This window comes from Saccopteryx bilineata, chromosome 2 (assembly GCF_036850765.1).
Source record: "Saccopteryx bilineata isolate mSacBil1 chromosome 2, mSacBil1_pri_phased_curated, whole genome shotgun sequence".
Taxonomy (NCBI): domain Eukaryota; kingdom Metazoa; phylum Chordata; class Mammalia; order Chiroptera; family Emballonuridae; genus Saccopteryx; species Saccopteryx bilineata.
This window is the reverse complement of record NC_089491.1, coordinates 58,822,962-58,844,731: the sequence shown is the minus strand read 5'-3', so window position 1 is coordinate 58,844,731 and position 21,770 is coordinate 58,822,962. Positions and strand designations below refer to the sequence as shown.

General features: G+C 48.6%; 1 protein-coding gene across 6 annotated transcripts in view; it reads right to left on the bottom strand.

The window, feature by feature from the left end:
• The window catches only part of APBA1 (amyloid beta precursor protein binding family A member 1), a 230,421-nt gene that overhangs the window by 6,897 nt on the left and 201,754 nt on the right, over positions 1-21,770 (bottom strand). For 5 of the 6 annotated variants that reach the window (XM_066257120.1, XM_066257123.1, XM_066257119.1 and 2 more), the window contains 6 exons: positions 15,811-15,843; positions 14,738-14,824; positions 13,942-14,127; positions 9,319-9,498; positions 6,926-7,138; positions 478-597 (listed from right to left, as the gene is read on the bottom strand). In XM_066257120.1, the coding sequence (XP_066113217.1) occupies positions 478-597; positions 6,926-7,138; positions 9,319-9,498; positions 13,942-14,127; positions 14,738-14,824; positions 15,811-15,843 (819 nt within the window). The remainder of the gene's footprint in view (positions 1-477; positions 598-6,925; positions 7,139-9,318; positions 9,499-13,941; positions 14,128-14,737; positions 14,825-15,810; positions 15,844-21,770) is intronic. The other variant, XM_066257122.1, reaches the window with a different exon arrangement.

Here is a 21,770-nt window from a genome sequence, read left to right as displayed (position 1 = left end):
AGCCACGGGGCCGAGTCTCAGCCTGGGCTGTGAGCTGGAATTGCCTAAGAGTTCTGAGCACCCTCATTCCAGCCCCCAGTGCTCCACACCCTGGCTTGGGGAGCAACAGCAGCTTTGCCGGAGCTTAAGTGTACAGCTAGGGCGGTGACAGGGTGGCAGTCCCCCAAGGCCAGAGAAGGAAGCCCTTGCTGGTACATCCCAAACTACCTCGAGTTAGCAGTGGGAGGGCCACCCTGCATAGTCACAGAAAGACTGAGGCTCCAAGGGCCCGGGCTTGGAGAAGGGGAGACCTCTACTCCTGTGGAAAGGCACAGATGTCTGTGTCCAAAAAGGAAGCCGAGCCTGCCTTCATCTATTCATCCCCTCCCCTGCTGGATTCTTCCAGGGGACTGGCCATCTTCACAAATTAAAAATACAGTACCAAACACTGTGCCACATTTCTGTCAGACTTTTGGAAGAGTGTGGAGTGGTCCTTACAATTCCATTCTGGACGCTGAAACCCAGCTGGTAGCGAAGGTCAGGCCTCCTGATCAACACGGTGGTCACTGGAGGACACCTCACAATATTCAGCTTCACCCGTGCCTGGTTCTTCAAGCCCTGGAAAGTGAGCAGAGCACAGCAGGGATGGTGAGCACCCAGGCAGACAGATGAGATCAGAGAAGACAGCACTAAAGGCAAAAGAAGCCCCATTGAGACCTGTTACTTGGTGGACTCATGAAGCACCGCCGTCCTCTGCTAGCCCGTAGCAGCTCAGGGTTGAGAACCCACTTGCTTTACACAGAGCCCTTTCATCCCAGGCAGAGCCCTGCACCTGTGGGCAACGCTGTCATTTGGGGAAATGGGCTGTGTTCAAGGGACCTGAGGAAAGTGGTTGTCTGGGCAACAAAGAGGAAAACTGCCACCTGTGTTGTTGGGCTTGAAGGATGGAGGATGCACAACGTCTCCCCTGGTCAGGAGACAGACAAATGGGACACAGACTTTTTCTCTGAAAGGCAGACTCGTATAGCAATCCCTCCTCTTGGAACAAAGAACATCTCATTCACAGCACAGGCCAGTTCTCCAGGGCTTCTTTCCTCTCGGCCTCTAATGCTCCTGCTCCCTATCCTCTCTGCCTGTTGGGACTTTATCCACATTCCCACAGCAGCCGGGGGAAAGCAGGGAGCAGCCAGAACTCGTCCCAGGGAAGGCCTCCTTGGGGATGAACAGAGTGCTGCTGGGGAGGAAGGAAGAAGGACGTAAGACTTGGAGGTCATCTGTGGCTTCAGGATTCTTGCTGGCATGCCCCTCCAAGTCAGAACGGAGTGCAGAGGGACAGGTGGTCTTTAAAGAGGAAAGGGGACTTGGTCTGGTTTCAGAGCCTGTGTAGAGAGCTTCCTCCACCCCACTCGCATCTGTGCTGAGATCGGGTCCACCCTCCTGTTCCGTGAATATACATGGCAGGGACCAGAGCCCTATTCTGCTCAGGAGCACCCCTAGAAAATCACCTCAAAGCTATGCTTTCCCCCAGGCAGGGGAAGGTTTTGCTCCTCACGTTCCCATCACCGATGTGTGAGCTTTGCCCTAAAAGGAGGGAGCCAGACACAAGGATTCAGCCCTGGAATAAGCACCCATCTCCCAGGTCTGCTGGGGACCACCTGCTCTGCCTCCGCTGAGGCCTGCATGTGGGTGGTCCAGACCAAAGGACCCAGAGCAGGTGTTTTCTAATTCATTTAAAGTCATGGCAGAGAAAAAGATGAGGTTCCTGCATCTTGGGGTCAAAAGATACAGGGCTTGCACCTGGGGGCCTTGCTGTGAGGTTTGAGGTGGGGAGATCTCAGGACTCCTGCTGAAAATGCCTGTCCCACTGGACTTCCCTCTAGGGAGGCCAGCTGACTGGGAAAGGGCTCAAAGTCAGTCATGGTCCCTATCCTGCAAGGGCAGGGGGAGGGGAAGAGGAGGAGCTGCCTCTGAGCGGCGGTACTGTGGGGTGCGGGGCGGCCTCTTCCCCAGCTGCCATCAGAGGAGGAACAGGTGTTAGGGAAGAGATGGGCTCTATTTCCCCGAAGTCCACAGTATTCCTTGGAGACAGCACCTGATTAATTAAAAATGGGTACAGTGTGTGCCCTCGATGGGTAAAGCGGAAAGAGAGACCAGGGAGAAAAATGCCAACTCCATGTCAGACTGAAAGGGGATCACCTCTCATTTATAAATAGAAAGCTGCAAATTCCACAGCTGCTCCTGCCACTGCTCACTCCTTGACCAGTCCACAAAATCTCTCTGTGTCACACACACATCAGGATTTCTCTTTCACATTTTACAGATGAGGACAGACATGGACGTGAAACCTGGCTTGACGTGTCCAAGCCCCTGTGGGGTCAGAACTGGGCTGATGTGTCCCTGTGCCAGCCTCTGCCTTCCTCACAAGCTCGCTGCCTAGCAGAGAGGTGAAGCTGGCACTGGATGACTTCAACACCAACAGAATCTGTGCCAAGAGTGCGACTTGCCTCTGAGTGGCAGAAGTGACTCCCACTTTGTTTCTAAGTAGTGAAAATATGCTTTAGATTGTGGGATGGACATGGGCTTCTGTGGCTCTGCTTGTCTGGCTTTATTATGCTCGGCCAACAGGTATATACCAGTGGTTCATAAAGAGGGACTCCACACCAGTAGCAGCAAGACCTGGTCACTTTTGTTAGAAACACAGAGACTGGGGTCCACCCAGACCTACTGAATCAGAAACTGCAGGGGTGGGACCCAGCCATCTCTGTGTTAACAAGTCTTCCCAGTCACTTGATATATACTCCCAGTGACACTCAATTTTGAGAACAAATGGTGTAGATTCCCACTGCAGAACAATGGACTCACCTGCACTTGGGTAGACTTAGAGCCAATGATGTCCACTTAGTACTGACACCTGTGGCCAGCGTGCTCTGTAAAATCAGGGGCTAGCGATGATGGTCAGGGTGGGGTGAGGGCTTGTGGGCGAGTCAGCTGGCCTGATGCCCAGCTGGCCACCTGTATGTCTGTACCATGTGTGAGGGCCCCTCGGAGTACTGCCCCTCAACACCCATTCTGATACTGAAACCAGCCAAACCGCCTCTCACTGCACACTGACTCTCGCCGGGTACTAACCGGGAGAGTCCTAGGAGCTGTCTCCTTTAACATCCTCGACAGCCTGGCAGCTCTAATTATGCCCATTTTATAAAGAAGAAACTGAGACTCAGAGATACTAACCAACTCGTCCAAGTTCACCCACAACAACGTTCAATCCCAGATTTGTCTGGATTCAAATCCACAGCGTTTTCTCCTACACCATGACCCTCCATATAGACAACAGAAGAGACCGCATCATTCATGAGTCGGGCGTGCTCAGCCAAGAAGCCAGGGAGAGCAACGGAGGAGTGAACGTGTGCCCCAAGTCTTTCATTCTGGTCTAGCACGGGGCCATGCTTTCAGCGGGCTCTCCTACCTGGTGAGAGTCCTCACGGCCCCTGCTGCTGGCTCCCACTGCCTTTGCTTGATTCCAGTTTGCCCTCTCAACCTGTGCATTGTGAGGGGCTCCACCTAAGTCCCCACCTCCAGTGTCTTGGCCTATTTCCTTGGTGTTCTGAATTGCTCTGTTTTCAGTGATGGTGACTTGGTGTGCACATGTACACACACAGACAGCAGTGACCAGCGTCTCCCCATGGTTTCCGGAACATCTCTGGGCATCCTCTCTGGTTCAAGAAATGATGATTTCAAAGTGAAGCCACAGATGACCCGAGAGAGGTTCTCCCTCTCAGGGAGACTCTGCGGACACTCCGGCTTCTCGCTGCTGACCGCAAGGCTTGCTGAAGGAGACTCGGCTATGTCAGCAGGCCGGGGCTCGAGAGGTGCTTCTGCTGCCACAGGGCGCGGGACCTTAGACACCTTGCACTCCCCTTCTTCCACCTCAGTCTCCTCGTCAGCAAAACGTGCTGCCGCCCACTAAGTTCTCTTCCAGTTCTCATTTCTATGATTTCACCCCTTCTCATGCCTTCTTTCCTTTCCTAAATGTGTTTGCTGACACCACACTACACTTAGAAACACCTATTTCTAAAATCAAAAACAGGAAGGATGGGTGTGCTCAGACCTCATTCATGCGTGTATTCCTTTTTCCTTTGAGTGCTTCCTTTTTCTCATTCGCTTCATCAATAAATCTTCATGGATCACTTGCTATGTGCCCAGAAATGTGTTAGGTGCCGGGAGTGGGTAGAACAGGAGTGGGTAGAGCTCCGGAGCTCAGGGGAGGTCTTGGGGCACACAGCAGAGTGGCTGGAGGGCTGCGTCCCTTCACCTCTCTCTCTCCACAATCCTACACCGGAGACCGGGAATTTGTGGGAAGCAAAGAACGCTGAAAACAGAGGAGCGAGTTAGGACCACAGCCCTTCAGGTGAAGCCACCTGCTTTAAATGTTTATGCCTATTAACCACTGGGATTGTTGAGGGAGGTGAGGTACAGGTAAGCCTCACAGAGCATACCGAAAGGGAAGAGAATGACTGTTTCCTGGGTTACCTAAAATGTTCACATTGCTTTCGTGGGGTCCTTCCCTCTGTGTGAATTGATTTAAGATGTCTGATTTGTCCCCCAGTGCAAGAATTTCTAGACTGGGATGTGTGCTGCACAGTGGGGCTTAGCAAGATGGGAATTTGAAACAAGCAGACCGTGCATTTGCTCTGCCGTTCCTAATCAATGCTTCAAGTTGGGTCGCATTAGCTTGGATTTCTGAACTGCCATTTTATTAGAGGTGCCAATTTAATAAATGGTCACTTAGTCCCCATGACAACAGTGGAATGGTAGAGCAAATTAAGAAATCTGGTGGGAGGGTAAGGGTAGGAAAGTGGGGAGGGGAGAGGAGAGAAGCCAGAATGGTCTCTATGGCAACAGGCAAGCAGCATCAATGATCCTGTGGAAGGAAGGGGAAGCCGTGCTCTAGTTTAAGAAAGAAAATAGATCAAGAGAAAGAGAATTTCTCCAGGAAGGCAGACCATGGAGACAGTGAAAAGACAGATTGCTAACATGCTCTGCCTATCAATTATTATGTGTAGGAATGATGGCAGAAAAGCTAAGAGCTGGGGAAGAAAGCAATTAAAATAATACCATAACTCTATTCTAGGAATATATTCTATTCCCTATAACTATGGGTAAAAAGGCCAACATGCATTCAAGTGGCAAGACACAGAATACACAGCTTACTCTTTAAAGCGCAGAGGCCTGGGGATGTCCTCACCTGGGAGCTTGTTGACAATGCAGGATCCCACCCCAGACCTGCTGAACCAGATCCTGCATTTTTAACAAGATCCCTGGGTGATTCAAACCAAAGTTTGTGAAGCACTGATTTACCAGGATGAGAGATGCTTGTTAAATTCATCGCAAGGGGTACTGACACACACTGAAATAAGAAATGTTAACAGAAAGCCATGAAGAGGCCCAGAACATTCCCTGCAGTGCCCCAAGGTGGCGGGGGAGGGACAGTGTGAGTATGGGCTCAGGTGTGTTGTCTGAATAACTTAAAAATAATACCATAATCCGCTAGCCATTTCCATTAGGTCCTGGCAATCTAGTGAAGGCAGTGGGGAAATGCTCCCACCCAGGGGGCACCAGAGTTGGGCCAATCCTAGTTTTCCCTTCGGGCACCGAGGAAGGGCAGCTGTGTTCTGACAGGCCTGTCCACTGAGTACTTCTTCCTCTCCATCTTCACTGTGACACGTCTTTCATCACCAGGTGGCCCTTTAATTTTCTGATTTCACAGTCACTCCGTTTACAGACACCAAAGGTCAGGTACTCACTCACATAACAAAGCTCTTTTCTACGAAACTTCTCAGACTGTACTTTGAGCAGGCTTTGTCTCTACCTCGATGTGTGATCCATCAGGCAGAAGATGAGTTTCCGCGTGGTACCAGGGGAAGCTCGTGTGGCCCTTGTGGGTCTCAGCCTGCCTCATCTCATCTGCCTCCTTCCTGCAGAGGTAGGGAGGGAGGGGCAGGGAGGGGGATCCGGACTTGTGTGTCAGCTGAGGGGTCCCAGGCTAGACACCTTCGGAGTCTAATGACTCATCTGTAAACCTAGTGTATGCTGTCTCCCTCCATAATGGGCTGTCTTTCATGAGGAGGGAGGGAGGTGACCTTCTGAAGGGCCAGGCACTGCCGGCTGGTGTGTCATGGGCACTGGCATCAGCCTTGAGCACCCTCAGGAGGTCCTGCTTATTCCTACTCAGGGCCAGCCCCAGCCCCACTCCGGTTATCCCCCACCCTGCTCCTCCCTGTCCTCCAAACCTTTCCAGACCCAGATCGAGTCCCCACAATCCCTTCTCACCAACTTCCCTCACTCCGGACTTCTCCCTCCCGCCTCTGAGCGCATACACCCTGAGTCCGGCATTCTCACGTTGACACTGGGCTGGGGTATCCTTTGCTGAGGACACTGTCCTGTGCATTGAAGGCTGTCTGACAGCATGCCTGGCCTCTCCCCACTGGACACCAGTAGCATGTCCTCCTCCTCAGCTGTGACAACCCATACTGTCTCTAGACATTGCCACGTGTCCCCAAGAGATGGGGTTCAAGATCCCCCAGTTGAGAAGCAAGGCCCCGGGGGACCGTCTGGATGGCTGAGCTGACGACAGTTCTGTTGAGTCTTGCTGGGAGAGAGTGCCGTGTTGATTAGTGATACCTGTTGATGGCACAGTATCAGACAGTGATGTTATCTGAGCCAAATAGTCCATCTTTGATCTAAAAACAACTTCAGGGAGGATCCCATAAATAGTAACTTGACGGTAAACTGAGTGCGAGTGTTGTGTGTGTGTGTGTGTGTGTGTGTGTCCTCCTCTGTGCCTGACCCCCAGGACGTGTTCACGAGTATTAATGACTGAACTGAAGTCACACTTCAGGCCACCTCAGGTCTGCGACAGCAGTTGATATCCCCCACGTCCCAGTACCTTAATGATGCTCTGGCAGGTGGACAGGGGCAGGCCCACCAGGCTGGTGCCGTTGATGGACATGATCTGGTCCCCGATATTCAGCTTCCCCGACTTCTCGGCAGGCCCCCCGTGCATCATGTTGGCTATGATCACTGTTGGTAAGATGGACCCCCAGCCTGACTCCACGATCACCACGCCTAGGATCTCTCCTTTCTGCTTCTCTATGAAGACCTGGAAGGAGAAGCACACTGAGAAGCCTGAATCAGCAACCGCCCGGGCAGCGACAGACAGCAGAGCGTCTGCCCTCCTCCCGCTGCCCTGACTAAGGAAGACAAACACCTCTGAGGACTCTGACCCAGACAGGTCCCGTCTTTCCGTGTCCACGGCACTGGAGTGTGTCAGGGACGACTGAACACAGGTCCATGCCTGTTGCTGTTTTTCTTGTTCCACAGAAGCAGCCTTGACTTGGCAATACAACCGCGAAGGACATTCTTTTTTATTTTTAATTTCTCTAGTCCCAAGTGAGGGCGGGGAGAGGGGAAAGACATGGTGTAGGTGGGAGCTTTGGTGGTGCATTCTGGTTTCCAGAAATAGCTTTTAGATTTTATGCACTGGTTCCCTTATTCCACAATGCTTCACAAATTCTAACAGTTAAGATTCTTGAATTAAAAATAAATATACATTGTAGAGCACTTCTCTGCAAGGAGAAAGCTGAAGAGAAAGAAAAAAAAAATGATGCTAAAGTTATCACCGAACAGAAAGACCATGCTCTACATATGCGTCATTTTTTGTAGCCTTCCTGGGCAGGGCAGACCAGGCAGGAGTTAGGTTTGGACATCTGCTGGCTGGTAAGGTTTGCAGAGACACCACAGAGGGGTAAGGCACTTCTTGGATGCATCCAACAAAGAGTGCGTGTGCATTTATTTATGCCTATTCACAGATACACCCATGCTCAAACTGCAGTGGTGGTCCTGGGGCCTGACAAAGCCTCCTTCATAGGCTGCTGAAGCTCACAGCTGGCCCCTTCCCTGGAGAACTGCCCTTGGCCGAAGAGGAGACACCCCGTTATGGGCTGAGTTGTGTCCTAGCACCCAGTGCCTCAGAATATGACCTTGTTTGTATACAGGGTCTTTACAGAGGTAACCAGGTTAAAATAAGGTCATCAAGGTGGGCTCTAATCCAATATGACCAATGTCCTTACAGGAAGGGGAAATTTGGACACAGAGAGGTACACCAAAGGAAGACAATATGAAGACACAGGGAGAAAGGCTTGGAACTGGTCCTTCCTCTTAAGCCTCCAGAAGGAACCGACCCTGCTGAATTCTCTCAGACTTCCAGCCTCCATAACCGGCAGAGAATAAGTTTCTGTCGCTGAAGCCATCCTGTCTTCAGTCCTTTTTATGGCCCCCTGAGCACACGGATACAACCACATCCAACCTTGGTGTCAGTGACTGACCAGCACAGGGGACAAAGGCCTGCCTGTTCCCTTGGCCCAGGGGGGACATGTCTGTCCTGTGATTTGTCACCCAGAGCCCCCCTGTGGACCTGAATGACGCTTGTCCCCACTCCTCTGCATCCCTACTACCTGCAGCCCACACCTTCTCCTGAGGTCACTCTTCCCCATACCCTTGAACAAGAAGCCCATCTCAGACTCTGCTTTTAGGGAACCCAGAACACCTAACATACGTTAGTGGGTCAAAAGATCATTTTCCCATAAAGGTACTTTTTACCTATTAGATCAAGTCCAAGCTGCTCAGCTGAACTTTTAAGCCCTCTAGCTCAGTCCCAAACTCCTCCTGTCCTTCCTCCACACACCCTCTGCTCCAGCCACGCTGCCTTATCCGTGCCTCATTCACAGCTCCCAGACCACTCCTGAGTGTTTCTGACCTGCATTCTTCTGCTCCGCACACCCCTACACTTCCCAGAGAACACCCAGACCTCCAGGCCACCTCCGCTGGCCCTGCTCTCCTCCAGACACTCCTGCAGAGTCAGGTCAGAGCGATGGGGCCCTCCCTGCAGGAATGCAGCATTTACTGTCTGAAACTCCAGACCTGCTCCATTTTGCCAAGCATAGCTGTCTTTGACTAATGTTTGCACTAGCACCATTAATTCACATGTTCTGTGCCCTTTCCCAGACTGTGTGCAATGCAGGTCCTGTCCGCCTCTGAGACCCACCCCAAATGTGGCCTGGGGTTGCTAGAGGCAGAGGACGCTCTGCCTCACTAGTGACGGCCCTCCTTTGCAGGCAGTAATCAGAACCTCACGCCAGGGGAGCCAGGGAGCGGTCTGAGCCCTGAGCACCATCCTGCTGATACCATACTCTTTAGCCCCCACCCCAACCCCTCCCCCCTGGCTCCCTGGAGCTCCTGTGCAGCTGGCCCAGCTTGGAACAGCTTCAGAAAAGTACCTACATCTTTGCAGTTTTCAGACTTGGAGAAGTGGATCAGGTCGTCGTTGTACATGTCCTGGGTGTTGAGCAGGTCGCTATACTCCTTCTGGCTGAGATCTTCAGGGTTAATCCCGTTGGCCCTGAGGAATTCCTGGTACGCCACGCTGAATGCCTGCCCTATGGACTGTGCAATTAGCTGGGCCTAGAGAGCAGCCGGAGAGGGAAGACAGAGTCAACAGGGCAGCCCTGGTGTTGGACAGCCTGGGGCCCATCAGGACTATGGAGCATAAAGGCCTCAGGTAGGCCAGCGGGTCTACTTGGGCACTAATGCTGGCCAGAGGTCATCTTCAAAATTAGTGAGGACAATTTTTCTTACAATAATCACAAGGGAGCTACTGGCAATCGGGAGACAGGAGTCAGAGATGCTGAACTTACAACCAAAGGACTTACAAGCAAAGGACAGTCCTACACTTTGATGAGTCATCCTGCATCTTCCATAATTTTCAAATATCCCACTGGACATCCATGCACATGTAACCCTGTGTCTAATTATCTGAATTCAGGACTCAACTCAAATTTACATAAAAACACAGACTTTAATTACACACATCGAACATTCCAAAACTAACTACTGTGTAAACAGAGAGAATGATATTTTGTTTTGGCCAGCACTTGACTGGGAGAAAGATCCATGGCCGTGGAAAATGGTCAGTATTAATGCTGTTCCTAGCATCTGGGTTGCCAGTACATCACGTCACTGTCAGCATGCACATTTGCTGTCCTGTGGGACAATTCTGCCTGCCTGCGTTTGTGTGTGTGTGTGTGTGTGTTTATCTACTTATCTATTTTCTTAGTTAGCCCTTAATTCAATATGTCAAATAGGAAGTGTTTATAATATTCAGCTGAATACAGTGTTCTCATATCCAAATTTATTAATCAAGTAGGTGTAAGCACCTGATGACTCCATTATTGCTTCTGGAATGGTTGGACCCATGAATGTATATATCGTTGTAAGTACAATGCTATTTTAGTTTAGGGTTTAGGTCCTTTGGTTTCTCCTTTGTGTTACGTTTATGGCAATACTTTATTTTGTAAAAAAAATTTCAGAAGGGCGGTTATATTACTGATGAATTTCATTTCACGATGGTATCTGAGCATTACAAAATATTTGTGGAGAGTCCTGATCTAGGCCAACCCTGCATTTTACAGGTGAGGGGACTGAAGCGCAGACACACGGAGGAACCTGCTCAAGGTCACAGGGCTCTGCTTCCACTGTCCCTCCTCCTGCACTGGTTTTTACCAACTTCCCCTGCATCAATTCATCCATAGTGTGACTCAGGGTAGCTGGAAGCCACCAAGCTCTTCTGACATTCCTGCAATGCATCGGTGCTTCATGAGGACCATGTATATAGCCCACATCAAGCCCAGGGTGGACGGAAGTATGACTGGCCCACAACCTCCTCTGATGCTCCGGAGGCTAGCTATGTTTTCCAAATTCAGAAGATTTTGGATTTTGGAAAGGCAACGGGAGCATGTATCATACACTGTATAGTAACCCTTTCAGGCGCCAGGGCAGTGTCCTATCAGTGAACACAGTGATATTTCTGCAGCTAAGTGTGTAAGATTCACGGGAAGCTGGACAAAGTCTATCAATGGTCTCAGCGCAGTGCAGGGCAGGTTTATCAGCAAACTGACTACAAAAATCCTTTTTGTTAGTCAGAACTCTTTAGACCAGAGGTCCCCAAACTTTTTACACAGGGGGCCAGTTCACTGTCCCTCAGACCGTTGGAGGGCCGGACTATAAAAAAAACTATGAACAAATCCCTATGCACACTGCACATATCTTATTTTAAAGTAAAAAAACAAAACGGGAACAAATACAATATTTAAAATAGAGAACAAGTAAATTTAAATCAACAAACTGAGCAGTATTTCAACGGGAATTATGCTCCTCTCATTGACCACCAATGAAAGAGGTGCCTCTTCTGGAACTGCGGTTGGGGCCGGATAAATGGCTCAGGGGGCCGCATGCGGCCTGCGGGCCGTAGTTTGGGGACCCCTGCTTTAGACTTTGGAATAATGGCTGTTTTATCGTCCCCTTTGGACAGAGCAGGTAAGAGGGGCTGCGAGGTACAATGCTGTTTTAGTTTAAGGTTTAGGTCCTTTGGTTTCTCCTTTGTGTTACGTTTATGGCAATACTTTATTTTGTAAAAAAAGTTTCAAAAGGGCGGTTATATTAATTTTTTGAGGAATCTCCATACTGTTTTCCACAGTGGCTGCACCAGTCTGCATTCCTACCAGCAGTGCAGGAGGGTTCCCTTTTCTCCACATCCTCGCCAGCACTTATTCTGTTGTTTTATTGATGAGCGCCATTCTGACTGGTGTGAGGTGATATCTCATTGTGGTTTTAATTTGCATTTCTCTAATGATTAGTGATGTTGAGCATTTTTCATATGCCTATTGGCCATCTGTATGTCCTCTTTGGAGAAGTGTCTATTCATTTCTTTTGCCCATTTTTTGATTGAATTGCTTGTCTTCCTAGTGTTTTTACAAGTTCTTTATAAATTTTGGTTATTAACCCCTTATCAGATGTATTGTCGAATATGTTCTCCCATTGTGTAGTTTGTCTTTTTATTCTGTTCTTATTGTCTTTAGTTGTGCAAAAAGCTTTTTAGTTTGATATAGCGAAGATCTGGAAACAGCCCAAGTGTCCATCAGTGGATGAGTGGATTAAAAAGCTTTGGTACATATATACTACAGAATACTACTCAGCCATAAGAAATGATGACATTGGATCATTTACAACAACATGGATGGTCCTTGATAACATTATACTGAGTGAAATAAGTAAATCATAAAAAACTAAGAACTATATGATTCCGTACATAGATGGGACATAAAAATGAGACTCAGGGACATGGACAAGAATGTGATGGTAACGGGGGGGGGGGTTGGAAGGAGAAGGAAGGGGTGGGGGGAGGGGAGGGGCACAGAGAAAACCAGATAGAAGGTGACGGAAGACAATTTGACTTTGGGTGAGGGTATGCAACATAATCAAATGTCAAAATAATCTGGAGATGTTTTCTCTGAACATATGTACCCTGATTTATCAATGTCACCCCATTAAAATTTAAAAAACAAACAAAAAAATCAATAAAGAGGTAGACCAGGGAGGGTGGTACAGAAGGTGTAAGGGTCTCCTCGCCATGGCTGCAGCCGGGACAGCTCGTCTTCCCCGGAGAAAAGCTGCTTGCCTCCGACTCCTCGCTTGTTGGAGGAAGGCAGCATACTACAGCTAGATGAACACTCTCAATAGAGGAGACAATGGCCTCTTATAAGGAGCCAAGGTTACCATAGGCAATTTTCTTTAGGTAGTAAGGTCTCTCCACTCAATATGAGAAACAGAGCTTATTTCACTGTGGCACAAGAAAAAAATTTCAGCACAGTCAGTGGCACTCCCACAGCCTGCTTGGAGGTCTCCGCACTGTGGCCCCAGCCTGGAAGCTTTGGGAGACACGCAGATGTTAACACAGCTTGAAGCTAGTAGCCTCACCAGCACTTCTAGGCACAACTGGGGAAGAAGATTGAATGGAAGAATGGGCCCCATTTCTGTTGTAAATTAAATTTCTGTTTACTTCATCACCTAGAGCAGGGGTAGTCAACCTTTTTATACCTACCGCCCACTTCTGTATCTCTGTTAATAGTAAAATTTTCTAACTGCCCACTGGTTCCACAGTAATGGTGATTTATAAAGTAGAGAAGTAACTTTACTTTATAAAATTTATAAAGCAGAGTTACAGCAAGTTAAATCATATAATAATAATTACCAAGTACTTTATGTCGGATTTTCGCTAAGTTTGGCAGAATAAATCTTTATAAAACAACTTACTATAGTTAAATCTATCTTTTTATTTATACTTTGGTTGCTTTGCTACCACCCACCATGAAAGCTGGAATGCCCACTAGTGGGCGATAGGGACCAGGTTGACTACCACTGACCTAGAGAGATAGGGGTTAGGGATCATTGCCTTTTTGACAGGAGGAGCAGCTGGTTTTCGTAAGGACAGAGGTGGGTAGGTAGGTAGGAAGGGGCAGGGATTCTAATGTTCCTGTAGCCCTCACGGCAGTCCTAAATGAGCAAGAACAAATGCCCCAGTGCCAAGGTCAGACCTGCTTGGGATCCCCCATAGGTCTGATTATACTCTTTCCACTTTTCACCTCTCCGGTAATTTGACCCTTTTGCCTTTCTTTAAGCTGCTTTAGCAGGCCACTGCCTCAGGGCCTTTGCCCTTGCTCTCTCTACACTTTCACTTTATTCAGATCTCTGCTTACATCTTGCCTTCTCAGAGGGAACTTCATTGATCATTCTACCTGAAATAGCCTCTTGCCCTTTATCCAGACCTAGTTTTATTTTTTTTTAATCAAACTTCCCATTACGTTATTTTATATTAAGCGTATTTATCTATTTATCTTTTGTTCCCCTACAATCTTCATGAGTACCTTGTCTGTTACATGAGCACATACTAGGTGCTCAATGAATATTTGTTTACACACATAATTCAGATGCTGAGAAATAAAGAGAAAGAATCCGGCTCTGCAGGGGCAGCTTAGGTCACTGGAGGGAGATGGGGGAAGCCAGCCTTACGTCCTCAGACTCAAAGACATGGCAGATCATCTTGTACTGCCTTTTTCCATCCTGGGACGGGTGGGAGGCTTCCACGTTCTCCTGGGAGTTGGAGCGTGGCATCCGCCTGCGGGCCATCAGCACAACAATGTTCCCAATGTCTGCGATGTAGGAGATGGTCCTCAGAGGGTGGTCCATCATTGTCTCCTGGAGGCGGAAGGGAGAGGGTAGTTGATCCGGTGCAGTATCCAATAACCCCTGAGGAAGTCTGCCACCCAAACCCAGCCAAGCGTGGCCCACATGCAGGGGGCCCCCCGAGGCTCACTGCAAACACCCTGCTAGCAGGTTTATGTGCGCCTGCCCAGGACTGGGCGATTCCCTTGGCTAATAATAACTCAGGAAGTCTGTGGCCGGTGAAGAGAACTTTCTATAATTTTGTAATCAGTGGAATCTCTGGTGGAAAATGTAAAAAATAAATGCATAATCTGTATGTGATGGTTGCATTTTGTTTTCATGTGTGTTGATTTTAAACAAAAAATGTTTAAAAGGCTAATCTGTTCAAGTTCATGAATCTTCTGATATAAAACTTATAAGAATTATTGCCAAACGTCCAGAGTTTATTTTTTCCTTTGATATTTAAGAAAACAGCCCCAAAGCTCCCTGCACTTCCTCCCCCCAGACAGACATTGCAGACCCAACCTTCCAGCTGGTCTAGAAGCCAGCCTCTGGGGACAGCTGCCCTGCAAACATGGGTACAGACTCTGAATTGCCATGCTGCTAAGCTTCATCCCAGGAAAAGGTGGGAGCCAGTTAATACCTGTGTGTCAGCATTCAAAACTTTGATTCTCTGCGTAGAAATGAAGAGATCCACTTCGGTCATTGGCTGAGACTCACCTTCAGGAGCCTGAGAAGAAAAGTGCCCCAAGGAAAAGCTTAGTACATTCCTCTGATCCAGGTGCATGGCAGGACGGTTAGCTCATACACAGAGGCATCGAGACACAGTCACCAGAACAGCAATGCAGACTCCAGAATTAGGTTGCCAAAGCTGAAGTTACCACACAGAGGATGGGCACATGGACAAGAGTTAGCATTTGCAGGAAAAATGCAGAATCCCCTTTGCTTCTTCTGCTCTAGAAGCAGTAGCTCACTGCAGTGGATTGCCAATGGCCTTTTCTACACGGTTTCAGAGCCCAACATATTGAAAGAAAAAGGGCAACTAACTCAGGACCTTGGCAAAATCAGTCTGCCCCTGCTCAAGCGATGGGGGACAGTGTTTACAGCAGGTGCAAACAAATTCATTTGGATACAGTTCTGGTCAGAGGGTCTTCATGTTCATCTACTAACACAGCAACACAGAAGCAGGCCCCTGAATCCACCCCATTGAAAAAGAGCCCCGATGCTTCGGCATCCCATGGGTAGCTCATAAGCACCTAGAAGCTCCACAACCAAAAAAGCGCATCAGCCTGGTTCATTTAAGGCTTAACTCCGCACGTGTGTGGTTATTAGCGAGTTTTCTTTTTTGCATCCAGCAATCTGACAAATCCACAAATCAAACATTACTATAATTGAACAGACCCAAGTCCCTGCCACATTAATGCTCCTGAATGGTGGGAACTTTCACACTAGTCAGTGTAGGATTCATTTAGCATCTCCAATCTGCTCCCTGTCATCGTTCCTCTGAAGTGAAATGACTCATGAGCAACAGAAAACAGCCACTTTAGGCAACTGAGTTTTGAGAAACATTGGCTTATGGGGCGGTTCAAAAAGAAATCTGAACAAAAACTTGCTGGATGCAGAAAACAAAAACACAAAATCATAAAAAAAGGCAAAACATAAATAAATGGAAAGAACAGGCATAACACCAAGCTGATGAAGTTGTTTGTACTGCACCTTCTTCCTGCTTTTGGCTAATTTCTGGGCCATCTGCTTAGCATGGAACAAACAGAGACAGGAGAACAGTTAGAAAAGAATTTGCAGAGACTCAAAGTTGAAAAGGGAACTGAAGAACTAATTCTGATAGTGGCATAAAGCATTTTTTTGTGGGAGAGGGACTGACTTAAAAAAAAATCCCACTCTCTAGACAATGGACTTCCTAACGCAGAGTTTATAGATGGCAGGGACAGTGGGAGAAATGTACTGAGTTGCTTCTTATACTTAATAGCAATCGACGTTTTAAAAAACCCAACTTTTGGTTATGTTGGTTTTCTTTATTATATGCCTATTTTCTATTTCACCAATTTCAGCCTATTTCTTTATTTTCTTATTTCTGAGCTGAATTTGCTGATTGTTCCCAGCTTTCTTGGGTGAAAACTTAAATGAATTTTCAAACCTTTTTCGTATATATTTATTTAAAGCTGTGAATCTCCCTCTAAGTACTACTTTACCTGTATCCATGTTTTGATATGTTGCAACTTAATTATGCTTTCATTTAAAACATTTTCTAATTTCTACTATAATTTCTCTTTTGACTTTAGGATTATTTAGAATTGTGTTATTAATTTTAATATATTTAGAGACTTTCTAATTATCTTTTTGTTATTCAGTTTTGAATGAATTCTATTGGATCAGAGAATGTACTCTGATTTCAATCCTTTGAAATTTGTTGTTTTAGCTGTATGGCCTGTCTTTGGTGAATGTGACATGCAGACTCAAAAGATGCCTTCTGCAGTTGCTGGGGGTAGTGTTCTATCAATGTCAATTAGGTCAAATATGTCAGCTAAGATGATTGTTCAAATCTTCTAAGTACTTGCTGTGTTTTTTTTGTCTGCTTCCTCTAATATTTATTTAGAGAGGTACATTAAGATCTCCGGCAGTTACTGTGGATTTGTCCATGTCTACTGTCAATCTCTGCTTTATCCATTTTATAGTTATAAGGTGCATACATATTAAAGATGTTTATGTTTTCCTATTAAATTTATATTTTATTGTTTTCCTTCTTTATCTCTATTAATACTTAAATTTGAGTAATATTAATATAGTCTGTACCTAACTAGAAATGAATCTAATGTTCTCTTCTTTTCTCGTAAGTAAAAGCATAGTTGATAAAAGCAGAGACTCAGTGGTTAAATTGTTTGAAACTAAATCTTGGCTCTGATACCTAACTAGTTGTGTGACTTGGAGTAAGCAACTTAGCATCTCTGTGCCTCAGTTTACTCATCTGTCAAAGGAAAATAAAAACAGTATCTACCTCATAGGGCTGTTCTGAGAATAAAATAAATATACGCAAAGCTCTTGGAACAGTGCCTGGTGCATTATAAGCACTTATTTGTGTTTGCTGTTACATGATTATAATTTACTTTTACTAGGATGCAATTCCTTGGCTTTTAATAAGGTTTGCTATACACACAAACAATGGTGAGTCCATGGCCAACCCAGAACGCTGTTGTGGTAATGGGGGTGAAGTGGAAGAAGGTCTGTTCTCTCACATTCCTTGGTACTCACCTGGAAGAAAAGCTCTTTTGCTCTCAGCCGCACAACTTCATTTCATTAATGACTAAGATGTCTTGTCTATACTACCTCACTGTGGGAAATCTGGATGGGTCAGCCACTGAGCACCAAGTAGCTCATCTCTGCTACACCCGGGAATCTAGGGCAGCCACCTCCTGCACAGCCACCCCCCAGCTCTTTCCGGCAGTCATGGTGGAGAGCGTGCTCTGGAAACGTCCACAGGCACCAGCTGCAAGTGTTACCCTAACTGATGCACATAAGAGTGGAAATATTTCTGCATCTGAGGAGTGGCCTATCCTGATGCCATGCCACACTACAGATTCCTTTGTGGAACGTAGCAGTTCTGCTGGGGGAAGCTCTGACCTGCGCCAGTATAACCCTCTGTTAATTCCTGCTGTGAGACCCCAGTGTTTGTCTGTTTCCTACCTCATCCCCTGAAATAATATGATATGAAATGATATGACATTAATATAGGAATTTCCATTATGTTTGATACCAAGACTTAACAGCTATAAGCAAAATGCTTCACTCTAGGGAATAGTGATCTGAAAGGGCCCTTTCGCAGGAAAATCAGTCTGCCACCAATGGAGTGCCCCAATTCTGTTTTTTGCTAGAACCAGTGATGAGGAAGAGGGCCCAAAAGCCAAATGGGAGACTGAGCTTCATGAAAGGCATTCTGAAATAATATCTTTGAAGTTAAAAATATTTTATGCACTTAGAGGAATACCACCTTTAAATCACTTATGATATTCAAGTGCTCTGAAACAAATTATAATTTAAAATTTAGACATAACATTGGAAATGATGATGGGGTGAGAGCCAGAATGAGAAACCGGAGTAGCAAAGAGAGGTCCAAGAGAACCATAAGGCCAGTGTGCATCTTAAAGCAAGGAATGACAACATCCATCCGAATCCTGGTGTTTCCTGGGATTGATGACAGCTTATCGCCCAGCAGGCTGCAAACAAGGATGTTAGCTGTGGCACTGCCCGTTCAATCACTCCATCCACAAGGTGCACTGATGGTAAGTGCTGTTAAAACCCTCCAGGTTATTCACACTGGGGATCTTCCTGACTGTTCTAGCTTTTCTTTCCCCTGCTGACAGTATTCCTCTACGTGTTGCATGACTATCAATGACAAAACTTACAAGGACCCCGTGAGGTGGGCACGGCATCACCCCCATCTTCCAGAAGAGGACACTGGGGCACAGAGGCTAAGTAGCTTGCCCGAGGTCAGGCAGCTGTTAAGTGGCAGAACAGCGACTGAAGCAGGAAAGTCTTACTCTACACTCCAACTTGCTGGTTGTGTGACCTGGGTAAGTTTTTTACCTATAAACGCTCTCTGAAAAAACGGGGTTAATAATGCCCACCTCACAGGATCCCCCATCGCCTCCATTTTGAGGAATAAATGAGATAACGTATGTGAAGAGCCTGCTAAAGTGTCAATATCCCTTATCTATCATAGACTTCTTCACGGGCAATCACGGGACAAAGCTAGCCTGACAGAAATTTTGATTCTACAAGTTAATAATTATTGACATTTAAAGAAAATTGACATAAAAGAATGAAAAAATTGAGCTTTGGGACAAGCTAGTAAAGACAGGCATAAGAATATTTGATAATGAATGATCTTTGCAAAAATGCACGGACCAAAAAAAATGTCCACTCTGCATGGACAGGAAGCAGTTCCTCAGGCTCAGGCAGGTCAGCCCCACTTCCAGGGGAAAGAACAAAGAGTGAGGTGGGAATGAGGGCGGAATGAGGACAGGAAGCAGTTCCCCAGGCTCAGGCAGGTCAGCCCCACTTCCAGGGGAAAGAACAGAGAGCGAAGTGGGAATGAGGGCGGAATGAGGACAGGAAGCAGTTCCTCAGGCTCAGGCAGGTCAGCCCCACTTCCAGGGGAAAGAACAGAGAGCGAAGTGGGAATGAGGGCGGAATGAGGACAGGAAGCAGTTCCTCAGGCTCAGGCAGGTCAGCCCCACTTCCAGGGGAAGAACAGAGAGCGAAGTGGGAATGAGGGCGGAATGAGGACAGGAAGCAGTTCCTCAGGCTCAGGCAGGTCAGCCCCACTTCCAGGGGAAAGAACAGAGAGTGAGGTGGGAATGAGGGCGGAATGAGGACAGGAAGCAGTTCCTCAGGCTCAGGCAGGTCAGCCCCACTTCCAGGGGAAGAACAGAGAGCGAGGTGGGAATGAGGGTGGAATGAGGACAGGAAGCAGTTCCTCAGGCTCAGGCAGGTCAGCCCCACTTCCAGGGGAAGAACAGAGAGCGAGGTGGGAATGAGGGTGGAATGAGGACAGGAAGCAGTTCCTCAGGCTCAGGCAGGTCAGCCCCACTTCCAGGGGAAGAACAGAGAGTGAGGTGGGAATGAGGGCGGAATGAGGACAGGAAGCAGTTCCCCAGGCTCAGGCAGGTCAGCCCCACTTCCAGGGGAAGAACAGAGAGCGAGGTGGGAATGAGGGTGGAATGAGGACAGGAAGCAGTTCCTCAGGCTCAGGCAGGTCAGCCCCACTTCCAGGGGAAGAACAGAGAGCGAAGTGGGAATGAGGGCGGAATGAGGACAGGAAGCAGTTCCTCAGGCTCAGGCAGGTCAGCCCCACTTCCAGGGGAAGAACAGAGAGCGATGTGGGAATGAGGGCGGAATGAGGACAGGAAGCAGTTCCTCAGGCTCAGGCAGGTCAGCCCCACTTCCAGGGGAAGAACAGAGAGCGAAGTGGGAATGAGGGCGGAATGAGGACAGGAAGCAGTTCCCCAGGCTCAGGCAGGTCAGCCCCACTTCCAGGGGAAAGAACAGAGAGCGAAGTGGGAATGAGGACAGGAAGCAGTTCCCCAGGCTCAGGCAGGTCAGCCCCACTTCCAGGGGAAGAACAGAGAGCGAGGTGGGAATGAGGGCGGAATGAGGACAGGAAGCAGTTCCCCAGGCTCAGGCAGGTCAGCCCCACTTCCAGGGGAAGAACAGAGAGTGAGGTGGGAATGAGGGCGGAATGGGGACAGGAAGCAGTTCCCCAGGCTCAGGCAGGTCAGCCCCACTTCCAGGGGAAGAACAGAGAGCGAGGTGGGAATGAGGGCGGAATGAGGACAGGAAGCAGTTCCCCAGGCTCAGGCAGGTCAGCCCCACTTCCAGGGGAAGAACAGAGAGCGAAGTGGGAATGAGGGCGGAATGAGGACAGGAAGCAGTTCCTCAGGCTCAGGCAGGTCAGCCCCACTTCCAGGGGAAGAACAGAGAGTGAGGTGGGAATGAGGGCGGAATGAGGACAGGAAGCAGTTCCCCAGGCTCAGGCAGGTCAGCCCCACTTCCAGGGGAAGAACAGAGAGTGAGGTGGGAATGAGGGTGGAATGGGGACAGGAAGCAGTTCCCCAGGCTCAGGCAGGTCAGCCCCACTTCCAGGGGAAGAACAGAGAGCGAAGTGGGAATGAGGGCGGAATGAGGACAGGAAGCAGTTCCCCAGGCTCAGGCAGGTCAGCCCCACTTCCAGGGGAAGAACAGAGAGTGAGGTGGGAATGAGGGTGGAATGGGGACAGGAAGCAGTTCCTCAGGCTCAGGCAGGTCAGCCCCACTTCCAGGGGAAAGAACAGAGAGCGAAGTGGGAATGAGGGCGGAATGAGGACAGGAAGCAGTTCCTCAGGCTCAGGCAGGTCAGCCCCACTTCCAGGGGAAGAACAGAGAGTGAGGTGGGAATGAGGGCGGAATGAGGACAGGAAGCAGTTCCCCAGGCTCAGGCAGGTCAGCCCCACTTCCAGGGGAAGAACAGAGAGCGAGGTGGGAATGAGGGTGGAATGAGGACAGGAAGCAGTTCCCCAGGCTCAGGCAGGTCAGCCCCACTTCCAGGGGAAGAACAGAGAGCGAAGTGGGAATGAGGGCGGAATGAGGACAGGAAGCAGTTCCTCAGGCTCAGGCAGGTCAGCCCCACTTCCAGGGGAAGAACAGAGAGCGAAGTGGGAATGAGGGCGGAATGAGGACAGGAAGCAGTTCCTCAGGCTCAGGCAGGTCAGCCCCACTTCCAGGGGAAGAACAGAGAGCGAAGTGGGAATGAGGGTGGAATGAGGACAGGAAGCAGTTCCCCAGGCTCAGGCAGGTCAGCCCCACTTCCAGGGGAAAGAACAGAGAGCGAAGTGGGAATGAGGACAGGAAGCAGTTCCCCAGGCTCAGGCAGGTCAGCCCCACTTCCAGGGGAAGAACAGAGAGCGAGGTGGGAATGAGGGCGGAATGAGGACAGGAAGCAGTTCCCCAGGCTCAGGCAGGTCAGCCCCACTTCCAGGGGAAGAACAGAGAGTGAGGTAGGAATGAGGGTGGAATGGGGACAGGAAGCAGTTCCCCAGGCTCAGGCAGGTCAGCCCCACTTCCAGGGGAAGAACAGAGAGCGAGGTGGGAATGAGGGCGGAATGAGGACAGGAAGCAGTTCCCCA